The sequence below is a fragment of the Grosmannia clavigera genome (genome assembly GCF_000143105.1).
Source record: "Grosmannia clavigera kw1407 unplaced genomic scaffold GCSC_140, whole genome shotgun sequence".
Lineage (NCBI taxonomy): Eukaryota > Fungi > Ascomycota > Sordariomycetes > Ophiostomatales > Ophiostomataceae > Leptographium > Leptographium clavigerum.
The window spans coordinates 1,987,229-2,013,901 of NW_014040801.1; the positions used below are offsets into that span (position 1 = coordinate 1,987,229).

Genomic DNA, 26,673 nt, shown 5'->3' on the forward strand with positions numbered 1-26,673 from the left:
GTCGATGTGACACCAGGTATATGTCCAGGGATAGGACAGGAACTTCTCGTACACGAGCACTCCCCACACTGTATATGAGCACTCTTTATTACATCAACTTCTCTCGTTGCCGCATCGGCTTGAGATTCACACTGCAAAATATAACAGGCATACTGCACCAAGCCACAAGTGTTGGGCCACCTTGCGATACACCCCGCGCTTAGGGAAGGACAATAATGAATTCATATATCAGAGAAGTAAGTACGAGAAGTTGGGAATAAACCGACTGGCAACACCCTGGCGCAAACTTGATTCCAACAGGCTTCGCCGCGCCTTTTGAAAGCATCTCCGCATAAAACGAAAGGAGAAGAAACATCATGGTTGTAAATGACCAAAACGTAAGACGCATAACAAAACAATTAGAATATCAACCGTTATTAGTAGTTAGACCCCACCGGTTGCAAAACAGAATTTTAATCGCCACACAACAGTAGCTGTCGGAAGGGGGAATATAGTGGCTTTTTCTTCGGTTCGGGATATAGATAGTGGGTGGACAAAGAAGAGAGTACTGGAAGAGGAGGTAGGGCGAGAAGGTGATGTGCTGCTCTACTTGTTGTTCTTGTTCAAGGCGACACCCAGACCAACACCAAGCGCAATAGCGATGATAATGAGTACGACCACCAACAGGCAGAACCACTTGAGCTTGCGTCGGTTGCGAGCAGACTTTGTGGCCTTCTCGACTTGCTTGTTGGCACTCTCGAGGTTGCCAACGGCGTTCTGCGTTTGGTCCTCGACTTGGCTGAAGACGGGGTCCTGCTGGATGACGAGGGTATCGAGGTCATTGAACAAGCCGTTCAGCTCCGTGATGGACTGTTCGATGCGCTGCAGCTCGTTGTGCCGCGCACGCACAGCCCCGAGCACAGCCGTAGCCTGGCCAGACCGGTTTGTCCGGAGCTAGAAGCACGTTAGTCACAGGATGCAATACAAGTAGGCCGATAGTAGGCACAGCCATGGGTAGGGCTTACTGCAGTCTGGAAGATGCCTTCGCTGCCCCAGTCGGCATCGGCGGCCTGCGCGACTTCTGTCTCGGTAGCTTCCGGGTTGACGATGCGGTACTGGCGGGCGATCTGCTCGCGGTAGGTTTCACGGTACTGTTTCTCCTCGTTCATGTAGCTCTGGAGCTCCTTCTTGAAGTCGTTGTTGAGCGTCTCGAATTGGCGCTTCTTGAGCGCATGCAGGCTGTCGGTCGTACGCTCGCAGTCGCGCTGCAGCAGCCGCAACTGGTTGCGGATCTGTGTGTTCTTAAGCTGCGTCTGCGCCACCAGCTGCTCCAACTGCTGTGCTGCGCCCGGCTCGTTGCCACCCAGGGCGCGCTGGTGCAGGCCGGCAATCGACTGCACGCTCGTCGTCAGGGATCGGATCTCGCCGCGCACGCTTGACACCTGCGCCAAGTATTCCTGCTGCGTCATGACGGGTGCACCGGCATTCGCTGGCTGCCCATACGGCTGCATTTCATGTTGCTCTGGCTAGACAAAGAGACAAAGGCAAGATGTTAGTCGTAGGAAAAGACAAAGCACGTCGGCGCGTAACGGCCAGTGCAGCCGAAGTCAAGACGTACCTGTCCGTAGCCATTGCCAGTCTCGGCGCCTGGTGTCTGCTCATACGGGTTTCCCTGGTATTGACTGTATTGATTTTCAGTCTCGTACGGGCTCTGGGCCTGGTAGGTGTTGTTGCTGTAAGACATGGCGAAGTTTTGGGGTTGAAGCAGCGAAGAGGTTGGTGGTCGTAGGCTCGGGCGCTGGAGGAGGAAAACAAGGTGGAATCACCTGCGGCCCGTGTGGTCAATTGCAACAAACTCGGTGTGGGCTGGCGGCAAAGGCGGAGAATCGAGACGGTAAAAAGTAACGGCAAATCCTGACGGGTGGTGTCTGGAAAGATGACAGCACGAGATGAAGATGCGTTTGCTCGCCGATGTGTCCCGCGTCGTCCGGTCACGTAAATTGGCAAAGGAAGGGAGATGAAAACAGAAGGATTTTCTTAGGACGTGAAAAGGAAATTACCCTTACGAGTAAGCTTCTCGTATATAGTCGTAAGGGGTAAAGCCGAAAACTTCCAGTGAGATAATCGCTAGGAAACACAGAAAAGGGCACTAATAATTAGAAACTCCTACTAGCAGGGCGGTTAAAGCTCAATTTAAGATTTTCAGGCGAGCAAAAGCGCTGTGCCCGGGGGTGCCGCTGGTTCTTCTACTCCGTACTCATGTGCGCCTGCAGAAAACGGACGGAGAATCCGCGTTTACGACCTGAGCTTACTGTCCGGTCCCGAACGTGGTTGAGGCCCGCTGTCAACATGTACTAGTACTTACACAGTATCAACCTGCGATAATAATACTCCTTTGGCTAAATTGGAAGGATGCGCCGCGCCTCCAAAGAGGATACTCGTACAAACGAGCGACCTGTCCCGGGCGGGCTTTTCGCTGCAGCTGCATCCTGCAAGACGAACAGTGTACTTCCGATACTGCTCCTTTTAAAGAGATAGGATTCGGTTCATCTACTGCAGAAATGCGAGTAAGGTACGGGGAGGCTGCCATTCGCCGTCCTGGCGAGGTATTAAGTCCGTATCCCGGCCATCGTCTGAGTCCTGACGAAGTGCAACCACCCCGGTTCGCTGTGGCGGTGAAACTACCGTTTTTAGCGCTCTTTCCTGTCACTTGCTCCCACCCAACTATGAGGCTGAGGGGATGGTGACGGTATGGCGAAGCCACAAATCGCAAGTCAGCCATCAAAACTGCAGTTCCACTCCTTCCTTATTATTGATCACTTCTTTTGACGGCTCGCGTATAAATGCAAAGACCGGTTTCTATTCTGCAGCCTGGCGCTTGCAGTAACATACGACATATAGGGGAGTATCCACACTTTCTTAATGTGACTGTCACCCTCATTCGATTGCCGGACCCATAATTCGCGAGATCCAGATTCTTCCTGGTCAGACGCAAATTCCAACATCCAACACTTGGTGCCAGTCTCCCGGATACGACATGGGTCGGCTTGACACACAGTCTCAGGGGGGTACCGACTTTCAGTCTCTTCCCTCCGCATTGTCGGCATCGTCACGGTCACGAGGACATGAGTTGCCCGACACCCATTTATGCCTTCCACCGCGGCGCGGCCTTCTCCAGTCTTTTATCGTTCCACCCCATCTCACCGTCCTCACAGGTAGTCCTTCTTCCGACTTGTCCGCGTGAACTGGTTCAGGTGCCACTCAACGTGGCCATCCTTATTCTCAAGCGTGCCGTTGCGAACCTCAAAGAGCTTCATCGACATCCGAGGTCCCACCTCCGACAACTCCACTTTGTCGTATGCAGTTTTTACATAAACATAGTGCCGTAACTCAATGACGTCCTCGATATTCTTGAACACTACAACCCGGTTTGATAGCTTTGTTTTGCTGGTGATGGGGTCGCGAGGCGGAAACAGGTGTTTGAGCACCTTGCAGATCCGGTTGCCCAGGCGGCTCGTGAAGCCTTCAAAGATGAGATGAGGATACGCTTCGGAGACGCTTCCGCGAATGCTGCCGGGGATATCGCCGCGCATGAGGACGTTGTGAAGCGAAAACGAGACTGTCGGGCCATGAGGCAGATGCGAGATGCTGCGGCCGTTGTCAGTGAGGTCCTCGTACATGAGATAGTTTGGTGGGAAGAGCATACACAAGTCCTGTAGGGGTACCACGATGCTCAGAAAGCAACACAATGTCCGTCAGTCCAGCCGCCTTTGCGGACCGCACACAATCATCCAAAATCATGTTGCCGCGATTTAATCGAATGGATGTCGGCAATAACAGCCGCATTTCTTTGCTGAACGCTGTCAAGCGTGTAGACGAGGACCGCGACGTCGTCACCAGCACTCGGGGGTCGACAAGGCCGCTCAACTGCGCATATTCGTCATCGAGATCCAATTGCTCATCCGCATTCAGATCTGGACGTGACTCGTCGTAGGCAAAATCTTTCCTGAGGGCTTTGTCGCTCGCAATGCTCTTTTCAAGCGGCCGACCTTGAGCGATGGCGTTCCGCAGTTTCGCGCGCTTTTCGTTAATTTCGGCTTCTTTCAAGATCATAGCCTTGCGGTAGAGATAATCTCTCCGCTGCCGAACGGTTTTGCGCTGAGTGACAATTAGCTATGCAATGCTTGCGCAAAATTTCACTGTGTCTATACGTACAAGCATCTTGATCAAACGTATGAACGAGAGTGTGTGAAATATGCAGAAAAGGTGAGGTTTGCCTTTGAAACAAAACACAGAACATAGTGCAGCAATGAAGTAAAAAAAAAAAGTTGGTCTTATCGAACGTTATCGGAGTATGAGGTCACATGATCTATACAAAGGAACGAAGAGAATCGCGCCCCGCACAAACTAAAGCACTGCTCCGATATAATAAAGTTCTGCAAGGTTAGAAGGCGAATAACCTCCATATCGCACATCCTATCGTTTGCCTCCTTCCTTTTTCCTCTTGTCTCGCTCTCTCATCTATTCTTTTTGCTTGAACGCCTCTCCTCTACAACCCGCAGGAGGCAAGGCTACTCGCGGATGATCCATAAACGCTCATTTTCGTGACGAAGATCCAGCCACAAAGCAAGGAGAAGCAGCCTGTTGCATCTCGTCGAAAGGGGGGTCCTGCCTTTCCCAGACAGCTCTCCGAAGAGACCCCCTGTGCTCCGCCATGGAAGGCGCTTTCACGCATGTGGGAAACCACTTGATATCCGACTCGGCAGCTGCCATCAAGGCTGGCGACAACGACGACCTATCCACCATCGACCCGGAAGAGAATCTCTTGTATGGCAAGTTTGGTGGCCGGGCTGGTCTAGGTGGGGCAACTCGCCGACGCCATGACGATGATGATAACGGTACAGAAGTCTACGATGACGAGGATGACGAGAGCCTGGCCAGCGTGCCGGTCGACGGTGTCCAGGGTCTGAAGCTCGGGGCTGAAGAGGAGGAGAAAGAGCTTCCAGCCCATGCCTGCGCGTGAGTTCTGGACCTGAAGCCGTCTTGGATGTGTGGTTTGCCTCCCTGTATCGTGGACGGTAATGCTGACGCGCATCTCTTCAAAAGATATTGTGGCATTCACTCCCCGGCCTCTGTGGTCAAGTGCCTGGCTTGCAACAAATGGTTCTGCAGCGCGCGCGGAAACGCAACGTCCTCCCATATTGTCAACCATCTCGTTCGTGCCCGCCACAAAGAAGTACAGCTGCACCCCCAGTCGTCGCTGGGTGACACCGTTCTCGAGTGCTACAACTGCGGTACCAAGAATGTGTTCTTGCTTGGGTTCATCCCGGCCAAATCCGATACGGTCGTGGTTCTTCTCTGCCGTCAGCCCTGTGCGGCCAGCACATCGTCCAAGGATATGAGCTGGGACATCTCGCGCTGGCAGCCGCTTATCGAGGACAGATCTTTTCTGCCCTGGCTCGTTGCTACACCTACAGACGCCGAGCAGCTCCGTGCCCGGCATCTGACGCCCCCGATGATCGCCAGACTCGAGGAGATGTGGAAGGACAATGCCAACGCCACAGTCCAGGACCTTGAACGGGCGGCCAGTGTAGACGATGACCCACAGCCGGTTCTGTTGAAATACGACGACCCGTACCACTATCAGAACATCTTTGGCCCGCTGGTGAAGATGGAATCCGACTACGACAAGAAGCTGAAGGAGGCCCAGTCGGAAGACAATCTGGTGATCCGATGGGACTACGGCTTGAACAACAAGCACCTGGCCATATTCATCCTGCCCAAGATCGAGTCGGGTGACGTCAAGCTTGCCGTCGGCGACGAGATGCGGCTGAAGTACAAGGGCGAGCTGCGTCCTCCCTGGGAGGGCGTAGGATACGTGATCAAGATCCCCAACAATCAGTCCGACGAAGTGAAACTGGAGCTCCGTAAGACGGGGAACGACAAGTCGGTACCTACCGAATGCACCCACAACTTCTCTGCGGACTATGTGTGGAAGGCCACATCTTACGATCGCATGCAGATCGCCATGAAGACGTTTGCTGTGGATGAGATGAGCGTGTCTGGGTACATATTTCACAAGCTTTTGGGCCACGAAGTCGCCGTCGCCCCGATGAAGACGTCTCTGCCTAAGAAGTTCACGGCGCCACAGCTGCCCGAGCTGAACGGCAGCCAAATCAGCGCTATCAAGGCTGTTCTGTCCACGCCTCTCAGCTTGATCCAGGGCCCTCCGGGAACCGGCAAGACGGTGACTTCGGCGACCATCATCTACCACCTGGCCAAGATGAACAACAGCCAAGTGCTTGTGTGTGCACCGTCCAACGTTGCCGTCGACCAGCTCTGTGAACGGGTCCACCGGACCGGCTTGAAGGTTGTCCGGCTGACGGCAAAATCTCGTGAGGACGTAGAGTCCTCTGTCAGCTTTTTAGCGCTTCACGAGCAGGTCCGGATGAACGACACCAACGTGGAGCTGACGCGCCTGCAGCTGCTGAAGAATGAGGTCGGCGAACTGTCGAGCTTGGACGAGAAGAAGTTCAAGCAGCTGACGAAGGCGGCCGAGAAAGAGATCCTCAACAATGCCGATGTGGTCTGCTGCACCTGCGTGGGTGCGGGCGACCCTCGGCTTGCCAAGATGAAGTTTCGCAACGTGCTGATCGACGAGTCGACGCAGTCAGCGGAGCCGGAGTGCATGATTCCTCTGGTTTTGGGCTGCAAACAGGTGGTTCTTGTCGGCGACCACAAGCAGCTCGGCCCGGTGATCATGAATAAGAAGGCAGCCAAGGCGGGCCTGAACCAATCGCTCTTTGAGCGCCTGGTCAAGCTTGGCTTTGCGCCCATCCGGCTGAACGTGCAGTATCGAATGCACCCCCATCTTGCAGCATTCCCGTCGAACATGTTTTACGAGGGATCGCTCCAGAACGGTGTCACGATCCAAGAACGTCTGCGGAAAGACGTGGACTTCCCGTGGCCGGTAGTGGATACGCCGATGATGTTTTGGTCGAACCTGGGCAACGAAGAGATCTCGGCATCGGGCACCTCGTATCTGAACCGAACAGAAGCGTCCAACGTCGAAAAGGTGGTGACCCGCTTCTTCAAGGCCGGCGTGAAGCCCGCAGACATTGGTGTGATCACTCCGTATGAGGGCCAACGCAGCTACATCGTCACGACGATGCAGAACACGGGCACATTCAAGAAGGAGAGCTACAAGGAGGTAGAGGTGGCCTCAGTCGACGCCTTCCAGGGCCGCGAGAAGGACTACATTGTGCTGTCGTGTGTGCGGTCCAACGAGAACCAAGGCATTGGTTTCTTGTCGGACCCGCGCCGACTGAACGTGGCTCTGACGCGTGCCAAGTACGGCATTGTTATTCTGGGCAACCCCAAGGTCTTGGCGAAGCACGAGCTCTGGTATCACCTGCTCGTGCATTTCAAGGACCATAAATGCCTCGTCGAAGGCCCGCTCAGCAACCTTCAGCCGTCGCTGCACCAGTTTAGCAGACCCAAGCACAGCTACCGGCCGCCACGAGCGGTGGGCAACGACGTCGTTCACAACGGACGCTTCGGACAAGGACAAGGCCAGGGCAACAACGGGATGATGCGCGACTTTGAGACCGGTTCTATCATGTCGTACATCCCCGACGATGTTTCCTCGATTCACAGCTCGGCTCTGGGAGGTGCCGGCCTAGGCTCGGCATACCCAGCGATGTTTTCCAGCTTCAGTCCTGACCAGTGGCCTGGCCTGCCGGGAGCCAGTCTCGGCGGGCGGGCCGGTGGCAAGGGTCGAAACAGGGGTATCGCCGAGAGTATTGCTGGCGAGAGCGTAGCCAACTCCGAGTTCACGGATGTGACGGCGAGCTCGAGCGTCATCGGAGGCAAGGGCGTCGGTCAGGGAGGAGCCAGCCTGGGTGCAGGGCTGCACGACGCAGTTAGCAGCGGTAGACTGGCGTCCTACAGCCAGAGCGACCGTCTGAAGCAGTACGTGGAGAGCAGCGGACGCATAGCAGCAGGCAACGGATACCGGCGGTACGACGACGACCAGCAGAGCATCAGCACGGGCTTTGCCAGCCAAATTGGAGGACCAGGCTATGACTGAGGCGCAGAAGGCGATGGCATGATAAAGGCACCAAAGCATGAAGCAGGCCCCACCAGCAGCATGCAGACGCGCCGGGTGAACTACCGGCTGTCGTCAGTGGCTGTCACCGGCAGCACTGCGGCCAATAGAGCATCCGCCAGCAACTTGGCCAGACCGGAAGCCATACTCTTTTCTTAGAGACGCCGCCTCCTCATCTGCCGAGCTTGTGCGGCAGGGATGTGCAGCTTGAGGCGTCATTGAAGCTACTCCGAAAAGGGCATCGCGGTCCACGGCTCTGCCTGGAGAGGTAGCCGGGTTTCTTGGCTGCAGCTGTCTCGAAGAGACGGCTGCTGTTGGCAAGCTAGCCGTTGCAGCGGCGTGGCACGATGGGCTAGGTTTTACCGTCGAAGATGAGGGGCTGCCCACGGCTTATGAGAGTCATACGATCTGTCTTCTGACAGAGGAAAAAACCCTGTTTTCCAGAAAGTTGCAAGTTTTGTTATTATTGATTCGTGGCGATGGAGGACGGGCAATTGCTGGTGTGATTAGTCAGCAGACAAAGGCCTAGCCAGCCGACTGGCTGATCATCTGGGAGGGAAGCACAGACGTTTATCTAAACGGCGAGTAGCGCTTTGCTTTCTGGCACCTCTACTCGCTGCAAACAGTCTGTTCTTCGTTTGCTTGATTTAGAAACGTGCTCTACATTCCTATAAACACAAGCCACACGCTCTTTTTGCAAGATTCTGTGGGCTTTTTAGTGATATAACCCGTAATTTGGAGACGCTGTCCAACTTTGGAGGGCTCTTACATGGCTGAAACCGAGGATTGAGGGGCTCACGGTCGTTCTTTCCGATTGTATCTTTACATTATAAACCCTCCATCTCAGTCCTGTCAGCTTACAAAGTCCTGTCCTTGTTTCTGTTGTCTCTTTATTTTCCGACATCAGGTCTTAGCACAGACACGCTGTGGCATCATGTCGGGCACAGATGAGCCAGTGTCGGCTGCAATTGCGGTCGCGGTGACGAAAGAGGCACCGGGAGCACCAGAGGCCCAAGACGACATCAACCCGCCAGACTTCGACGGCGCAGTGCGCACCAAAAACACGTTGCCGTCGCGGGACACGTTGCATCGCATCGCCGACCTGCCGGTGCTAGACCGCGAAGGGAAGCCACATCCGTTCAAGAGTCTGTACGCGGAGCGAGGTCGGGTGCTGATCGTGTTTGTGCGGCACTTTTTCTGCGGGGTACGTAATCCCGTCCTCGTCCTCTCGATGCCGGCTGACACGAGCATGCTGTCCGGCAGAACTGCCAAGAATACCTGCGTGTGCTTTCGGCAAGCATCACGGCGGACGCGCTGGCCAGGGCGGCGGGCGGTGCCGCTCGCATCGTCGTCGTCGGGTGCGGCGAACCGCCGCTGATCGACATGTACGCCGAGGCGGCGGCGTGTGCGTTTCCGATCTACGCAGACCCGACACGGCAGCTGTACGACGAGCTGGACATGGTCTCGACGCTGGCGCTGGGCGAGAAGCCGGCGTACATGGGCAGAACGTCGATGTGGGCGTCGATTGTGCGGTCGATCAGCCAGGGCCTGCGGCAGATCCCGCAGGGACTCGTGCTCAAGGCCGGTAACCAGCGGCAGGTCGGCGGCGAGTTCTTGTTCGAGTCGGCGGCGGACGTTGAGGTCACTTGGTGCCACCGGATGAAGACGACGCGGGACCACGCCGAGGTGGCGGAGCTGAAAAAGGTGTTGGGATTGACATAGGGATGCGGATGGATGAATAGAAGTAATGTCCGTATAAGACTATTCATACATGACCAACTAATCCCATTTTTCGTGTGGCCACGATTACTCGGTATTGCCAGTACACAATGCATTGCAAGAAATGTGTAGCGACACCTCCGATAAGTCCTCTAAAATGGAAATGACAAGCTGTACTCCGTATTACTCCGTATACTTGGGGTGTACCGAAGTAATCGGGGTTGCATGGTTTAATTCTCATCTTAACGACCTACCAGACGGAGTATACTGCTTTCATCAAGAAGATCAGGCTACATAGCAATCGATCCAGTTTTTTTCAGAGAATACAGACAACAGAATACAGACAATTACCATCGAGCCGTCACTGCAACCCGTGCTCATAGCTCGCTGGCGAATTGTAGAAAAATTTGGGGCGGTGTTTGTTACCTTGTGGCGCACTGGCAAGATATAGCGTAGTGTCCGTGCGATTGAAGCCAACCTTTGTTTGCTGGGTTTATTATGTGGACGATTATTACGAGTTGTTCGTATGCTGCGGCACTCGTTAGCAGTCGAATGGTCCGGCAAATGCCGACTAATGTAAAATAAAATACGTCATACGTGCACCTTCGGTAGTAATGGCGATTCTGTGTCTTGCTTCAGCTGCACTGACAAGAGAGGAGAGAAGTGCCACAGGCAACGGACCACTCTCTCGTGGCAACCTCTACGCCAAACCAAAAGGAGAAGGAAAAAGGCACTGGTGAGCGACAACAGGAAGCAGAGGGCGCATGAGGCGAGAGCAACATGGACCCAATGGCGTCTACCAATAGCATCAAACCAAGCAGTTGGGCACTGCCGATTCGTTTGCAGGCGGTATGCAGGCGAAAACGACCACAAACGGACCGTTTCTGCCTGGGAATCCCGTCCGCTCGGCCGTTCTCGAGTTGCGCTTCCTATAAGGTTTTATTGTTCCATCGTACTCCGTACTATCGGGCCATTCCATTGACCAGAGGAAGTGCAGCGTTGGCCCAAGATAATTTTGGGGTAGGAAGAGGCTAAGAAAACGGCTTGTGCTCCAGCGCTGCGCTTCTGTTTCCCCTCAACGATCCCCCCCAAATCACGCCCAGAACAGACAACTCCCCATCCGACATTTTTTAATTGTCAGTCCCCCTTCTTTCCTCACCTGCACCTTCTCTCCATTGTTCTTCTGTCTGTCTGTCCACATCTGCTACCCTTCTTCTTATTCTTGCATCGTACCCGGCCTCCCACCGTCGCTGCCGCTAAAACCTCTGCACTCCTTTTTTGGCCGACACCTGTTTACTTCTTCGGATCGGCGCCTGTCATCTGCCTGCTATCTTACTTTTTTTTTTCTTTTTTTCTCGTGCCGCAGGGCGGTTTAGCTACGACGACGTATCCTCGGCCACAGTGGACGCCCCTCTCCCAACCAGGCAGCTCGAAAGAACGGCAGGTGGAAAAAGGGAGACGTCGGCCAGCAAATCTCATTTCGCTCGTCCGGGAGGCTGCTATTTTCCGCCCGGTCATCAGGTTATCACCAACGGGTCCAACGTCTCCGACTAATCCCACGTCTCATCATTCCGTTGCCGCTTCCGCCCTCCGAACTCGCCGCATGATCCGACCAGGCAGAGCAACGCGTCCGAAGCCCACGCTCTTCGCCTGATCGTCTGCCAGCAGCCGTCGCAATCGACAGCACTCCAAATTGCTCAACGGCAAAAAGTCGACGAGATCGTCAGCGTCGACACGATGGCCACCGCCGCCAGTCCCGCCGGCCGTGCTCCCAATGCCACTGCCAAGAACGATGGGCCTCGACGCCGAAAGCTGATCGGCCAACGTCGGCGCGTAGATGACGACGACGGCGACGATCACGGCACATTCGATCTGGTCGACGACGACTCTCTGACCGACGCTTCGGCCGCCAGCGAGGATCGGGATGCGGCTGTAGATGATAGCGACACAAGCAACATCGACGATGCATCGCCAACCACACCGGCCACCCGCAAGGGCATCAAGAGCGGGGCGGGCCCAAAAGGTGCAGCAGTCAAGCCGGAGGGACGAAGGCCGACGGAGCCTACGGACAGTGCTGCTACACCCAGCGCTGAACATATGCTGCGCGGACTGTCGATTTCAGACAAGACGGCGACGGCCGCAAACGAGCAGCTTGACCGTGACGCCAGCGAGGCGAAGGAGAGCGGCAACGGGCCCGCAGACGCGTCCCAAGCCGAATCCGCATCACAGCCGCAGCAGCCTGCTCAACCGGTCAAGGCACCCCAGCCGCCCATCGTCTCCTCTTCTTCCGCCCAGGCCCAACGCCGCGAGACGCCCTACGAGAGACAGCGCCGCGAGCACGACCTCTACAAGCAGAAGCGGGACGAGGACCCGTCGTTTGTGCCCAACCGGGGGGCTTTCTTCATGCACGACCATCGGGGTGCTGGCCCAGCTGCCAACGGTTTCCGGCCCTTTGGTAGGGGTGGAAGAGGCCGTGGTCGGGGCGGTTACGGAGGGCTGTACGCCCCATTGCAGTATGTAATCTGTTCTGGCTGATTGCCGTCTTTTGCTGACTGAATGATCTCGACAGAGGCCATATACACAACCCGGCAGACCCGACGATCAATGCCCCGTGGGCTCACGACATGCACGACACCATTGCGGCACCGGTCATGCCGCGACTGGCGCCACCACCACGCCGTCGTTTCGATGCGAGCAGTCAGTATGGCGGAAGCCAGGCTGTGGCCCCTGCTGCGAGCATACCGACATGTCTGCCCAGTGCCGTGCCCATCAACCGGTCCATGTCGGTGGAAAAGCCGCTGGGGGTGGTGACTGTCCGGGTATTCTTCCCGCCTATGAGAGAAGCGGTGCTGTTTGAGAAGTTCAAGGTTGTGCAATACACTAAACTGCCAGATCACCGGCCACCGCTCCGACGGGACAAGGCCGTGGTCATTGATCTCCCGGGCCAGCCGAAGAGCCAGATCTTCCCGGCCGTGGACCGCTCGTTTATCTTCATTCCCCGCGCACTGCGTCCGAACCAACAGCGCATGCGCGGCAACAGGACGCGGTCTGTCATGGGCTCCATCTCCGGCTTCTCGCGACAGACCAGCATGTTTGGCGGCAGCTACTACAACGGGAGCATGTACTCGCCCAGCATCGCGCTCAGTCGGAGGTCGTCCATCACCCACGACGTTGGCCGCGACTACATCATATCTCCTGCCGGGTCAGCCATGTCCCGACCAGCCCTCCACATCGACAACGCCTCGAGACCGGTCGTGCGGCTACCGCCATCGGGTGTTCCACCTCCTGCTATGCCGATGTCGGTGCCGATGAGCGGTCTAGGCATATCCATGGGTGCAGGTGGCGGTGTTTCCGTGTCCGTGCCGCCACAGTCAGGGGCTAAATCTACCCCGCAGGCAGAACAGCAGCAGGCAGAACAACAACAACAACAACAGCAGCAGCAGCCGCAGCAGCAGCCTATACCGCCATCCCAGGTGCCAGAGGGCTCTTCGCTCAGCACCGTTCCTCCTCCACAGATCCATCCTCTACCCCAACGGCCTGCATTTCAGGAGAGCCGAGCAAGCCAGAACCTGCCTATGCACCAACCACGACCGCAGAAGGCAGTGTCGGTCGACACAATCGATCCCCAGTCGACCGGGGGCTTGGGGCCGTTCGCGCAGCAGCAGTCTCTACCCATGCCGTTCCACCAACAGGTTCCCATCCAGATGGCAAGCGGCTTTCCGCCAGGAGAGCCCCATCAACGCCACCCGTCGTATCCGTCCTACACTGCCGGCACACCGCTGTCGCAGATTCCAGAGCGCGCCATCCACGCCGCTCCCTTCCAGCCGAACATGTCTGCTCAGCCGCCGATGTATTCGCAGCCAAATGCAGCGCCGGCAGGAGCCACTTTCTATGGCAATCCTGCGGGATATCCGATGATGCAGCCGCCTCCACAACAGGGATTTTTCTACCCAACACCACCCACCTACTCCTCTACCATGGCTCCGTCGGGGGCAGCTGCGACGTTTGTACCTGGAGGAACACCGCAGGGTGCTGGGCCACCGTCTGGCCAGCCAGGCCAGCGCGATGTCGGCGGGACACCGGTCGACGTGCAGCAACAACCGGTCCCCCACCACAGCCTGGTTGCTCAGGAGGCCAACGGCATGGTGTACTACTACGATCCATCCAGCCTCCCTGGCATGTCCAACTATCCGTCGTATGTGCCGACTCCAGCTCCCCCGGGCGGCTTTGTGCCTGGCATGGGCGGAATGGTGACGCCGACTCCTGCCGATAGTTACTACTACCCGCCACAACCGGGGATGGTGTACTACCAGCAGTAAGTCTCTGTGTTGGGACGGGCTACATTCGCTTGGCTGTTTTCTGGCTGTCGTCTACCGCCGTTCATTCGTTAGAGCAGAGGGAGCAACGTTTGCAAATTCGCGTTCTTGGGCTATCATTTTCCCGGGAAAGGTTGGGAAGGAAGCAGGAACTTGGCGCATCTTTTCCACTTCCCGTTTTCAAGCTTTGTTCTCTCACCTTCTTTTTTCCTTTGAAATATCAGTTGATGATCCTTCCTAATTTTCTAACACACGAACCGCCCTGCTTCTCCACCTTGTCCCGGCAGACGCTCGTTCTGCTGTGCCTGACACGGCTTGTTACTCTTCTCTCTCTCTCTCTCTATTTCAGTCAATGTATCTACCTTACCTGTGCTGTATCCAGTGGAGGAATCCGCCCAAGAGACAATCCAATAAACAGGCAGACAGAGGTAAAGGAGAGTGTGGAGTTTGGTAGTATACATGAAAGGAGAAGAGACCAGAGCTGAGAAGAAAAGATAAGAAAGCGATAATGCTGTTTCCAGGTCTAGCTGTGTTCTTGTGGCTTCTCGTTCGTGCCTAGTCCGTACTCCGCACAGCTCGCTGAAAGCCGTAAACGGCACCTCTAGCGCTCTTGGCGAAGATGACCCCATATAATTACGGGGTAGCTTTGGAGCCATCCGACAAGGGGTCTTTTAAAATACAAGTACAGCTGCTCCAAGCCATCAACACCTGAGTCAAGATAACATTATTTACAGCTCGCGTTGCTACGAAGTACCAAGAGCGGATAGCGATGGACGACGGAACAGGAACACCTTCGCTTCCACCGGCTTTTGCGGCAGCTATGGCGGCCCCGACAGCTTGCTCTTCAACCACGTCAGCAGTGCAGGCTGCAGTTGGGGCCCCGGACTTCAGGCCTGCAGCAGCTGGTGTAGAGCCAGTAGTGACACAGCTGCATGCGCCGAGCGGACTTTGTGTCTTTTCAGGTGGTACTGCCGCTAATTCGCTGGTTGATGCGTTCCAGGCCGTGGCAACATTTTTGGGCAACGACGGGAAGAGCAACAAGACCAGATCGTGTCCGTTGGAATATATCATCCCGATTTCCGACAATGGAGGCAGCTCTTCAGAGCTGATCCGCTTCTTTGGCGGGCCCAGTAAGCAGTGTGGCCAGTGACGTCTGTTCTCTCTCAGTTGCTAACCGAGGCCTGCAGGCGTGGGCGACATACGAAGTAAGATGTGTATGAGTCTTCAGGCCCCTGAACAGGCTCGGCTGACAAGCGGACAAAGGTCGTCTAGTGCGCCTGATACCAACGGGCGATGACGGGGACGGCGACCCAGATGCCGCGGCCCTGCAGAGTGCTGCTCTCTCGGCAGCGGCCAGCTCTCGCGCTGCCCTGCGTGCCCTCATGGAGCACCGGCTCTGCACGTCGGATCCTCGAGAGGCCCGGGCGGAATGGCTCGATCTCGTCGAGGCGCGCCACGGGCTCTGGACGTCTGTTCCCGGGCCGACGCGCGAGCTCATCCGAGCGGTGCTCAACACGCTCAACCTCGAGATCGTCAAGCGGGCGCGGCCAACGTCCGTCTTCAACTTTGCCGGTGCCAGCGTGGGCAACCTCTTTCTGACCGGGGCCCGGCTCTTCTCGGGCTCCTTCGAGGCCGCCATTTATCTCCTGTCGCTGCTGTGCGGCATTCCTGACCACGTGGCCGTGGTGCCGGCTATCAGCTCCAACTTTACACATCACATTTCGGCCGGACTGGTCGATGGGACCACCATTGCCGGACAAGTCAACATCAGCCACCCGTCCGCACCGACGTCGCTGCCAGACGGAACTGTCGTGGCCCCGGTGGCGACAGCACCGACAGCGCCGACGGCGGCGACGGCCACGACGCTCAAGATGCGCGGGCGAGCTGCGACGGCCATTGACTTTGAAGACGCCACGCTACCGGGATCCCTGCCAGTGCTGCGCCGTCCACAGATTGCCTTTAGCAAAGACGACGAGGAGGACCTGCCGGCACGGATCGAGCGGGTCTGGTACATCAACCCATACGGCCACGAGATCCGGCCGCCAGCCAATCCCAAGGCGCTGGCAGCGCTGCAGCGAGCCCGTGCGATCGTCTACAGCATCGGCAGCCTATACACGAGCATCATCCCGAGTCTGGTCCTGCGGGACGTCGGCGCAGCGATCAGGGGTGATGACGGCGACCACGGCCAGCAGCACGGGCGGGCCAAGGTGCTCATCCTGAACAGCAAGCTCGACCGCGAGACGGGCCCCCAGCACGACCCGATGACGGCCGTCGACTTCGTGCGGGCCATCACGGGTGCGTGCCAGCAGAGCCAGCAGGACTTGGGCCCAGTGCAAGACGAAGACTGCCGGCGATACGTGACGCACGTGCTGCATCTAGAGGGCGGCACGAGAGGAGGCAAGACCAGCGCCGCAAGCGGCCCTCTCGTCGACGAGGCAGAGCTGGGCCGACTTGGCATCCGCTGTGTGGCTGTGCCGAACCAAGAAAGGCGCCCGAGAGGACATGGCGGCTTGGGGATGGGGCGATACGACGAGGAGGCACTTACACGGGCACTGCTAGGCGTCATCGGCGAGCAAGGAGATGGGCTGTAAGATACGAGCATAGCAGATTCCTTTCGTCAGGCTACGGCTAGAGTGAGAATACGTGACGTAGTTCGTGACGAGACACGGTCTCTGACGGCGAGGACGGTCCCGTACAAGAGTCGATGCACCGAGCGGGCCCGCCGTCGGCGCCGACTGTTGGACATGGCGATCGGCTGAGGCGATCGCAGCCGAGACGACGTGGTCAGCAGCAGGGATGTCTGCCAAGAGGCGGCTTCAAACGACTCGCCTTCCAGGCCAATGCTCGAAAAAGCTGGGGAAACCGGGAAAACCCCGGGAAGCCGTCTGTCGAAGGGTCACGCGAACGTCAAGTGAGAGACATCTTGGTTGTCTCCGCGGTACACCGAAAAGTCGGTCAGTTCGGCGATGTCGGCCAGTTTGGCCGCGTCTTAGTCACTGCTTGGCCGCCTAAGGAGCGCTGTGGCGGTTGCTTTCGGGATCATTGCACGTGAGTGCACGTGAGACAGCGTAGCCTAAAAGGCGGAGCAACACCGCCTAAAGACTAGGCTTCCCTTCGACGTATCGTACCAAGACATCGGCGACAATGCACGATATCAGGACGGATGCTTGGATGTGCACGTCTGCACATGCACGTAGGCGATCACGGCAACACACGGCTCACCTCGTGGGTTGTGCACAAGTCCCACCATGGCTTGCACTCGTCGGATGTACTATGTACGCGTACGGAGAACAAGGCGTCTGGCCCCTCCTGGTCAGGTCATGTGTGCCAGCAGGAGATGGCGCAGGTCTCGCGACGATTGGACGGCCAACAGAGCCAAGCAGCTGTCCGTCTGCCCAATGGTCCAAATGGGCAAAACCGCTAGAGCAGAAGAAGCGACAGACAAAACAGACAGTCAAACGAACAAGCAAACGAAACGGTCAAGCAGCTCGTAATAGTTCGCCTCCCACAGGCTTCCTCGCCTTCAGGCTGGCGGATGTGGTCGGCCTCTTGCCTCCCATGACGCCAGCTAAGCCGCCTCCCTGGAATGCAGTCTTACATACTCCGTACAAGTAGTACTGCTGGTGCGACCGTGCTGCGTCCGCATCTCTTTGTCTGCCCGTAGTCAGATACCATGTACAATCGTGCAATAGTGCAATGGAGCAGGGCGATTTGGCCAAGTCGAAATACGATGGGTGGCCCCACTCGGACACCTCCTGACAAATCACACAGCTCCATCCGGCCCTGGTCTATCTTTGCCTCTTTGCCGCTCGCTGACGTTGCTGTTTTCGCCGCCGAACCACATTGCGAAGCACCCGCGTCTGCCTGGTCGCTGCCGCTTCCAGGTAGGCGTGTACGACGCATAGTACGGGGCTGGTCGCTGGGAGCTGCGGTGACCTGGATGGTAGGAGACCTTGTGATCCCGCCATTCCCTCCCTGCTGTTTGACATTTAGTAATACTCCGTATGTGGAAACACTCTATGTGCTGGGAAGGTGGGGCCCGTCCGTCCACCTCGACTTCACTCTTCGCTCAGCGCTCTCCACGTTCTCCACTTTTCTTCCCATCGCTGACCAACGAGCCAACGCCTCGCTCCCCAAAAGCAACCTTATCCTGCTGCTCGCCTTTCCTTCCCTCTCTCTCTCTCCCTCCCTTCTCTTCCCTCTCTCCTCTTCGCACCCATCTCCCCCATCGATAAATAGGGAGATTTCATCACCACTCCTGCTCCCGCTGCTGGTCTTCCCATCAGACCTCCTTCTTCTGCTCCGGGCTTGCTTGTCCTGCACTACTACACACGGCTAGGCTCTCCCGCTGAAGCCCGGCTATCTGACAATACGTAAGCTGCTGCATGTTTCGTCATCTCCACTCCGGAGTGCTTGTGCTTGATGACTGGGCTGTCTTCGGCCCCCCATCTCATCGAGCGTCATCGTCGGACTTCCTCAGCGACTAATCGTGACATCACCTGCTAGGTCCGAATAGAAACCCAACTCGGCCATCATGGCGTCGGCCCCGACACCTGTGACGGGCGAAACTCCCATCACGCTCAAGATTACTCATCTGGGCGTGACAAGGAAGATCAAGCTTCCGCTGCGTGACCTCGTCGCTAGCTCTCTTGAGGGCAAGGTGCGTTTACGGGATTGTGCGTTTCTGCTTCAGGCGACAAGAACTAACACTGCTGTTAGCTCCGCGAGATGCTCCTCATCGATCCTACTGTCAAGTGCCGCTTCGAACGCTATTCCGACTCCGCCGGCACCTTTGTCGTCCTGGACCGAAATAACCAGTCGGTGTACAAGCAGCTGTACCGTGCCGCAAAGGCCAAGCAGAAGCTCAAGCTTCGTGTCATTGTGGCCGAGCCGCCGTTGCCCCCCCAGGTTATCCCCCGCCCCGTCACGATCGAGGACGTGCCTGAGGGTGCGGCTGAGCCGCTCAAGACCAAGTCGACGACTACGCCTGTCATCGTCTCGTCCAGCATGGCTCGCTCCGAAGAGGATCGCCAGCAGTGCCCTGCCATTCCTGGCCGCTTCCCGGGCGCCTGCTCGTTGGCCGAGGAGAAGTCCACTTCGTGGGCCTATGATGTCGATGCTCATCTGGCCGCCACTCTCAAGAACATGGCCCGCAGCCACGAGCTTCTCGAGCGAAACATTGCCCGTCTTGGGGCCTCTGTTGCCGAGATGGGACTGAAAACTGACACATTTGCTCCCAAGTCGTCGTCGGAGAGTGTGTCCGAGGAGACCGACGTCGCTCCCGTGCTTGCTGAAGCTTCTCCCATGGCTATCGAGGCTATTGTGGAGGCTGTTGCTGAACAGACCACCGAGGAGATCGTCGAAGAGACTGCTGAGGAGACTGCCGAGGAAACTGCCGAGGAAACTGCCGAGGAGACTGTCGAGGTTGCTATCGAGGCCCCGGCTTCTCCTGCACCTCCCCAGCCCATCCCGGTCGTCAAGTGCACACAGCGTGGCCCTGCGGCCGTATGGTCTACCTTTGACTGCTCGGCCCAGGATCAGAAGGTGTTGTCCCCAACCCTGCACAATGGCTTTTCCGTCTGCTGCAATTCCTGCGAACGCACTATCCCCGACACGCATTACCACTGTTCGACTTGCGAAGGGGGTGATTTCGATTTGTGCCCGGATTGTATCGAGCTCGGCATCACCTGCTACAACAACGAGCACTGGATGATCAAGCGCTACAAAGCCGAGGACGGTGCCCTCGTCAACAGCACGACCCAGCTGTCTCCGGCAAAGTTCAAGCGATCTGCCGAGAAGCTGGTGGACACAGCCCCTACCAAGGAGGTGAAGCCGAAGGTGTCCGCCCCGAAGCTGCCGCTGCTCCCCCAAAAGCTTCCCTTTCGCCCGGACACCTCTGCAGTCTCGAGCAAGGCTGCAGCGAACGTTGCTGCTCAGTTGGTGACTCTGTCGGAGCTCTTCGGCGAGAACGTCGGCCCGCAGATGCGCACCTGCAACAACTGCATCCAGGAGCTTCCGGAAGCCATGTTCCTTCACTGCTCCACCTGCTTCGACTTCGACCTGTGCAAGGCGTGCTTTGTCAGGGACGAGCATGGCCACCATCCCACCCATGCCTTCATTCCGGCTGTTGCGGGTACACTATTCGACAACAACGTGCGGCGTCGGCTGCCTGCGGGTCGGGGCCAGCGTCACAATGCCGTCTGCGATGGTTGTGAAAGCTTCATCACTGGTGTCCGCCACAAGTGCATGGGATGCCCTGACTGGGACTACTGTGCAGAGTGTGTCACGAAGGCCGAACTCACTCACCCTGGCCACCGCTTTATGCCCATCTACGAGCCTCTGTCTGAAGCGTACGAGCAGAGTATCGTCCAAACCGTGCACTCGGGCATCTACTGTGACGGCCCTCTGTGTTCTGGCGTCAGCCGCCATGCCCGTGCGATTGTGGGCGTGCGCTACAAGTGTGCCGTCTGCTCCGACGTGGACTTCTGCGCCAGCTGCGAGGCCAGCCCTGCAAACCACCACAACAAGACGCACCCCCTGATCAAATTCAAGACACCAGTTCGCCACGTTTCGGTTTCTACGACGGGCGAGGACGGACGTGGCCAGGAGATGCTCCCGATGGGTGATCGCTGCCCAATGTTGTCGGCCTTCGACGACCCTCACTGGTCGATGCCTGCGTCCAACGGCATCAACCTGAACAAGGTCCAGACCGTTGTGGATGTCAAGCCTACAGAAGTCGTATGCGCGGCACCCCCTATTCCGGAGAAGATTCCCGAGCCGGCTGCCGAGGTCGTTGCCGTTCAGGAGACACCGGCCGTTGAGCGAGAGGTTGTTGAGCCTTCTGCCGAGAACCTGGATGCCATGTTCGAGCGCGATATCGTTGCGGACGGCACTGTCATGCGCCCAAACCATGTGTTTGAGCAGACATGGGTGCTGCGGAACACCGGCACCGTGGCCTGGCCGGCCGGCTGCTGCGTCCGCTTTGTGAGCGGCGACTACATGGGACACGTCGACCCGAACCATCCTGCTGGCATCCAGGAGCTAGTTTCTGCCTCCGAGTCGACCATCTCGTACGAGACTGTGGCTCCGGGCGAGGAGTTCCCGTTCACCGTTCTGCTCCGCACACCTTCTCGTGTAGGCAAGGCCATCTCGTACTGGCGTCTCACATCGCGCGGCGGCATCAAGTTCGGCGACCGCCTCTGGTGTGACGTGGACGTGAAGGCGGCCGAGGAGGCCAAGACGGAAATCAAGGAGGAGGCAAAGGAGGAGGCAAAGGAGGAGTCCAAGGAGGAGTCCAAGGAGGAGTCCAAGGAGGAGCCAAAGAACGACGAGCTCACCGAGGTCACGGAGACGGCGGCCACGCTCGTGGCTGAGGTACCAGAGAAGACTTCTGACGCTCCGGCCAAGCAGTTGGAAGGCAGCCAGATGATCTTCCCCAAGCTCGAGAAAGAGTCGCCCATCTCCAGCGTCTGCATTGCGGAAGGACACGCAGAACCGGCAACGGCTCCGCATGCCAGCGACAGCTTTGACTTTGACTGGGCCGACGAGGAGTCCGAGGAAGGTTTCGTGACGGATGACGAGTACGACATTCTCGATGCATCGGACGAGGAATCCGTCGACGAGCCGCTGGAAAAGGCACACAAGAAGTAGCCGAGCAGAAGCGTGCTTGGCGGGCGTGTGGCTATGGATCAAGAGGATGATGGATTTGCTATTTAACGTCGTTCTTTGGGCCTTCTGCTTTTGATACAATCGAGTCGCGTGTTTTCTTTTGCCTGTTTTTCTGTTCCTTTTACAACTGCTACTATCCAGTTCCTACTGTTTACCCTTCCTAGAGCAATTCATATTGGCTCTCCTCTCACCCACTCAAATCGAAGTGGACACTGTCAGTCTCCAAATGTCAAACGAGATTGAACATTCCGTCGCTGTTTGTTGTCTTGGCCATCGATCTCCAGTATGTAGGTGGCCGTCGTACTGCGAGCAATTGCAAACATTATTTTTTGTACGGTATTCCTTGTTAGGTAGCAATTAAGTTCTTCCACTTAGTCGGATTGTGATGGTGTATAACATATACGTCTATTCTAACATGGTTTTCTTGCCCAGCGACGCTGTCACGGCACCTGTCCGCTGAGCGATGCTGAGGTCTTGGAACTTGAAGGGCTTGTCTGACGGAGCAGCAGCCTCTTCATTGCGTGCCGTCTTGTCCTGCCACTTTTCTTGCCTGGGCCTCTTGTGTTGGGTCTGCGGCTGTTCTGTCTGCCTCTGCTGTTGTTGTGGCAGCTGCTTCTGTGGCCGGTCCTTGCCGAACCGCTTCTTGTACCGAGCCTGATCGTCCTCGGCAAACTGCACCTTGAGGGTGCGGCCTTTGAGCATGTTGACCCACCACTTGCGCGTCCGGAACCGGGCCTCTTTTGGTTTTACCGACAGTGTCGTCGCTGTGGCGGCCGCCTCGTCTGTCTCAGTTGTCTTGTTGGCCTCGGCCGCCAGAGCCTCGGCGACAAAGTCCTCTTCTGTGTCTACGGCCTCCTTGATGCGGACAAAGCCCAAGACGGCCGAAGCGGCGGCCTCGGCCGGCGTCGGCTGCGTCCCGTCGGTGACCTCGGGCAGGCCAAACTGCACCCAGCCGTATCCCCTGCACTTTTCCGTGTTGTCGGGAAAGGTGGCCACCTTGGCCCAGGCAATGGTTCCGCACGGCGCAAAATGCCGCCGCAGGTCTTCCTCCGTCGTCTCGAAGCCGAGGTTGCCGACAAAGACCTTTGTAGCCGTAGAGCTCGCAGCACCGGCCGACGCTGCTGCTGCCGCTCCGCTTCCGTCTTTGTCTGCTGCCGTCTCGCCGTCGGCCGCGACTGCAGCCGGTTTGGCCGGCCGGCCATCAAACGACTTGCTGTCCTTGATCAGCACGCGCCGTCCGTCCAGCTCGGTCTCGGACAGAGCGGCGGCGGCGACCTGCGCCTCGTACGTGGCAAAGTCGACGTAAGCAAAGCCCTTGTTCTGGACGGCCAGGGCCACACCACCGGCCGCGCCGGCAGGCTCGGCCTCTCGGTCCCGTGGAGGCTGTCCCGGTCGACGCGACGACGTCGGCAGGTTGACGCGCGTGATGTCAGCCTCGGCAATGGTCCCGCCGGAGCTCTCGACGAGCCACTGGAACAGCTGCGTGCGCGTGACCGTAAAGGCCAGGTTGCCGATCCAGACACCAAATTGAGACCGTTCCTTGGATGGCTTGCCGTTCTTGCCGTTCTTGCCGCTCTTTCCGGCACCGTCGTCGTCGGCGGCGTCGTCCTTGCTGTCGGCGAGCGGATTCGGCCGCGGCGGCAGCGGCTTGCCCTTCTTCAGCGCACGCTTGGCCCGCTTGGACGGCGGCTCCGGCAGGCTGACGTCAACCTCGAGTTCGGGCAGATCGGTCGTGCTGGCCTTGCGCTTGCTCTTTTTTTTTGCCGGCTGGTCGTCGCCGTGGCTGGACACGTCATCGGCGACGTCTTCTACCGCTGGCGGCCGTGCCACCTCTATCTTCGTCTCTGTTTCGGTCGCCATTTGTGCACAAGAGCTGTATTGGTCAAAGGAAACGGACAAGCAAATTTGAAAGGCCTACGGAGTACAAAAAGAGTATATTTTTCGATCTAGGAATTTTTCCTTATCGGATATTGCGATAACGATAAGGCTGGCCTAGGCTGGGGGGCTCTAACTACTTTTCAGTTGGGACGGGAGTACTCCGTACTCCGTAATTACAAGGTTAGGCTAAAGTGTTTTGACTAACACTCTTTCAGGGAGGGGTACTTTGTTCTGTCTTACGATCTGTCGAGTAGACAACACATCTTGCCCGATTCAATGTCTTGGATCATCCAACAAACAAATGCTTGCTGTCTGTCAGCATGCAAACTACAATTGACGCTTCCGAGACGGTGGTGCGCTCAGTAATTGTGCGTATGAAGGATGGCCGATTTCCGTGCCTATGCTACTATTCTGTAGCGCCGCTTCTCTCTCCCTGACCGCTTCAATAGTGCACAAAGAACGTTGGCATATTACGAGTGCATAGTATAACTTTTGCACTAACGCACACGCGTGGCTTTCTTTGCCAAGAGGTGCCAGGACAACCTCGGTCTGCGGCCTCTCATTTGCTGGCTGCCCGGAGAGGCTGGTCATTCCACGTATGTCCACTCGTAAGATATATAATAATACGGAGTACGGAGTAATACACGGCACAGCTTAATTCCCTTGCCTGAGCGGCAGGCCGGCCGAATACACCCATATTACGCACCCGCTAAAATCCGCCTCTGCCCCACATCACTGGTCGAGCGCTGTCCAGTGACCACTCCAGCAAAGCACATCCACTAATCGCAGCCGCCGCATGGGCCAGCCAACATATCTGAGCGGGGGCCTCCCTTTCTTATTTTTTCTTCTCTTTCTCTCCCTCTCCTCTTCACAACATTCACGCAAATCCTCTCCCGACAATCCCAGGAGCTGCCGAGGCTCTCTGCCTGCACACCCACACGCCTGTCCGCCCAAGCCGTGTGCGCTGTCAATTCACTGCGACCGTGTCCGAGCGCCCTGCGGAATACTCATTTCCTTTGTCGTATCTATTTAGGCCGTCATCTGGACAAATCCAGTTTTCGCCATCGTCTCATATCTTCTCTTTCCAGCACCAGCATCCATAGTCCACGCCAACGGCTCTACGACATCTGTTTCTCGGTCATCGTATCTGCTACCGTTCCTCATCCAAACGTGTAGCAGACACTTGCCTCATTATTAGTTGGAAATTTCCCCGGCTGTTCGGCATCTCCGACTCGACTTCATTTCCGCACCATCTTCCAGAAGATGAACGTCTTGCTGCCTTCGCAACCCCATCTACTACCACACCAGCACGGGTCTTCTAGACTCTCTCCTTCCCGGTCCAGTATGTCTTCCCGTCCGTTTTCGTCTGCCTCCTGGTTGTCCTGTGTCCCTCGTGTCCCTAATATCTTCTAGTGTCTCCCTCTACAGCCATGGCCCCTTCCAAGAAGCGGAAAGCTGATGAAGAGTTCGGCGACGAGATGTCCGTGTCGCCCATGAGCTCTCCTGCTATCTCGAGCCGTCAACTTTCGCGCCCATCCAAGAAGGCTCGCGCCTCTGATATCACCGGCCGCTCCCTGCCTCTTCCACGGTTGCTCGAAGCTCTTAATGCCTCGCAACTACGCACCATTCTCCAAACCATCTGCGACCACCACCCCGAGATCGCACTGCAAGTCACCAACCATGCTCCACGCCCGACCGCCGCCTCTACCCTGGACCTTCTCGGCGAATACCAGCAGCGGGTGCGTAATGCTATGCCGTACGGCCACTCCAGTGCCGATTACAACTACTACCGCGTCAAGCAGCCGCTTGTGGCCCTGGTCGACGCTATCGCCGATTTCACTCGCCAGTTTTTGCCTCCCGTCGAGACCCATTCGGCTGCTTCGCTGCAGTTCTTGGATGGCGCCACAAAGATCATCCACCAGCTTCCGGATTGGGACAGCGTAGCGCATCGCCAACACAAAGAGGGTGCGTATGATGAGATATCGCGGGCTTGGGCTTTGGTTATCCAGGAGGCATCAAAACGCGGTGGTGGCTTGGCCCTCCTGTCGGAGCACTGGGATCAGATCATCGCCAAGCACAACCACCAGTCCGGCGGTCGGCTTGGTGCTGCCGTGAATGCCCTGTCCACCAATGTTGGCTGGGCTGGTGCCGCCAATAACAGCAGCGCTGGCAGCAGCGCCAGCACCAATGACCCTAACTCTATTCGGAACCAGTTGATGAACGGCACTTTTGGCTCGCCTGTACGGGTTGGCCCGTGGTAGGACGATTGGAGCCGTCAGGAAATCACAGTCTGGAAGAGGCATCACCTCATCCAATCTGTCGACTTATAACGAACCGTTACGATACGCTCGCTTCCCTCTTTCGAATTTTCAAACTTTGTCGTGTTCCGCTTTCTGTGCACTCGGTGTTTTTGTGTCAAGCGTCATTAGACTTCAGTTGAGGACAACCGGGATTCAAGTCAAGGCGGCGTTTTGCTTTTCTTTTGTCCACGTGCTTTTGGTATGCTATTGAATTACACTTTACGTTCGCCTACTCTAGTCATCATACTTTTTCTTCCATTTACGCTGGGCATCTACGTTTCATCGGGCTTTCGTTTAGCTACCCTATGTTGCGGTATGCCGTCTTCACGTATTGCATTATGAGCCTTTGTCATGACCGGAGGAAAATTGGCAATGCCGTGTCCGGGATGTGTAGAGGTAAAATTTGAGTGTACTCATTTGACTCAGCGCGACTCAAGGTAATAGTAGTGCAGCTTATCGATGACGAAACGTATAGTACTGATGGCATTGATGAAGCCGACATATAGTCATCATCCGCATGTGAGAAGTAATCCTCTTGCTCGCACGTATGACATCAAGTAAGAACGACTGAAAATATCATAATCTACGAAATACGAAGAGCCTTACTCGTAACATAGCCTACTAATTCGGGGGGTTATAGAGCAATTTCAACTGGTTTAGAGCGCTTATCCGTTAACCCACCTCTCGTACTCCCTAGATTATCGAA

At 56.7% G+C, this 26,673-nt stretch overlaps 8 protein-coding genes across 8 annotated transcripts; 5 read left to right on the forward strand and 3 right to left on the reverse strand.

Moving 5' to 3' along the window:
* Positions 1-585: 585 nt before the first annotated feature.
* CMQ_379 (syntaxin-like protein psy1) lies at positions 586-1,723 on the reverse strand (the record flags this gene model as incomplete). The annotated part of the gene is made up of 3 exons (XM_014317458.1): positions 586-933; positions 1,005-1,505; positions 1,598-1,723. The coding sequence occupies 3 exons, from the start codon at positions 1,721-1,723 to the stop codon at positions 586-588; spliced, it is 975 nt and encodes a 324-aa protein (XP_014172933.1).
* A 1,465-nt stretch (positions 1,724-3,188) lies between these two features.
* Positions 3,189-4,200, reverse strand: CMQ_1277 (u3 small nucleolar ribonucleoprotein imp4; the record flags this gene model as incomplete). The annotated part of the gene is made up of 3 exons (XM_014318356.1): positions 3,189-3,692; positions 3,763-4,137; positions 4,195-4,200. 3 exons carry the CDS (start codon positions 4,198-4,200, stop codon positions 3,189-3,191), a joined length of 885 nt encoding a protein of 294 aa, XP_014173831.1.
* A 493-nt stretch (positions 4,201-4,693) lies between these two features.
* CMQ_1404 (regulator of nonsense) lies at positions 4,694-8,068 on the forward strand (the record flags this gene model as incomplete). The annotated part of the gene is made up of 2 exons (XM_014318483.1): positions 4,694-4,998; positions 5,086-8,068. 2 exons carry the CDS (start codon positions 4,694-4,696, stop codon positions 8,066-8,068), a joined length of 3,288 nt encoding a protein of 1,095 aa, XP_014173958.1.
* Positions 8,069-9,020: 952 nt separating this feature from the next.
* On the forward strand, positions 9,021-9,808 carry CMQ_810 (uncharacterized protein; the record flags this gene model as incomplete). The annotated part of the gene is made up of 2 exons (XM_014317889.1): positions 9,021-9,290; positions 9,350-9,808. The coding sequence occupies 2 exons, from the start codon at positions 9,021-9,023 to the stop codon at positions 9,806-9,808; spliced, it is 729 nt and encodes a 242-aa protein (XP_014173364.1).
* A 1,734-nt stretch (positions 9,809-11,542) lies between these two features.
* Positions 11,543-16,712, forward strand: CMQ_1123 (upf0052 domain containing protein; the record flags this gene model as incomplete). Its single annotated transcript, XM_014318202.1, has 5 exons — positions 11,543-12,318; positions 12,375-14,120; positions 14,681-14,709; positions 14,856-15,251; positions 15,394-16,712. The coding sequence occupies 5 exons, from the start codon at positions 11,543-11,545 to the stop codon at positions 16,710-16,712; spliced, it is 4,266 nt and encodes a 1,421-aa protein (XP_014173677.1).
* A 1,943-nt stretch (positions 16,713-18,655) lies between these two features.
* CMQ_372 (zz type zinc finger domain containing protein) lies at positions 18,656-21,771 on the forward strand (the record flags this gene model as incomplete). Its single annotated transcript, XM_014317451.1, has 2 exons — positions 18,656-18,781; positions 18,841-21,771. The coding sequence occupies 2 exons, from the start codon at positions 18,656-18,658 to the stop codon at positions 21,769-21,771; spliced, it is 3,057 nt and encodes a 1,018-aa protein (XP_014172926.1).
* Positions 21,772-22,194: 423 nt separating this feature from the next.
* CMQ_513 (RNA-binding protein) lies at positions 22,195-23,649 on the reverse strand (the record flags this gene model as incomplete). The annotated part of the gene is made up of 1 exon (XM_014317592.1): positions 22,195-23,649. The coding sequence occupies one exon, from the start codon at positions 23,647-23,649 to the stop codon at positions 22,195-22,197; it is 1,455 nt and encodes a 484-aa protein (XP_014173067.1).
* Positions 23,650-25,097: 1,448 nt separating this feature from the next.
* CMQ_1251 (nuclear envelope protein cut8) lies at positions 25,098-25,928 on the forward strand (the record flags this gene model as incomplete). Its single annotated transcript, XM_014318330.1, has 1 exon — positions 25,098-25,928. One exon carries the CDS (start codon positions 25,098-25,100, stop codon positions 25,926-25,928), a length of 831 nt encoding a protein of 276 aa, XP_014173805.1.
* Between the last annotated feature and the right edge of the window lie 745 nt (positions 25,929-26,673).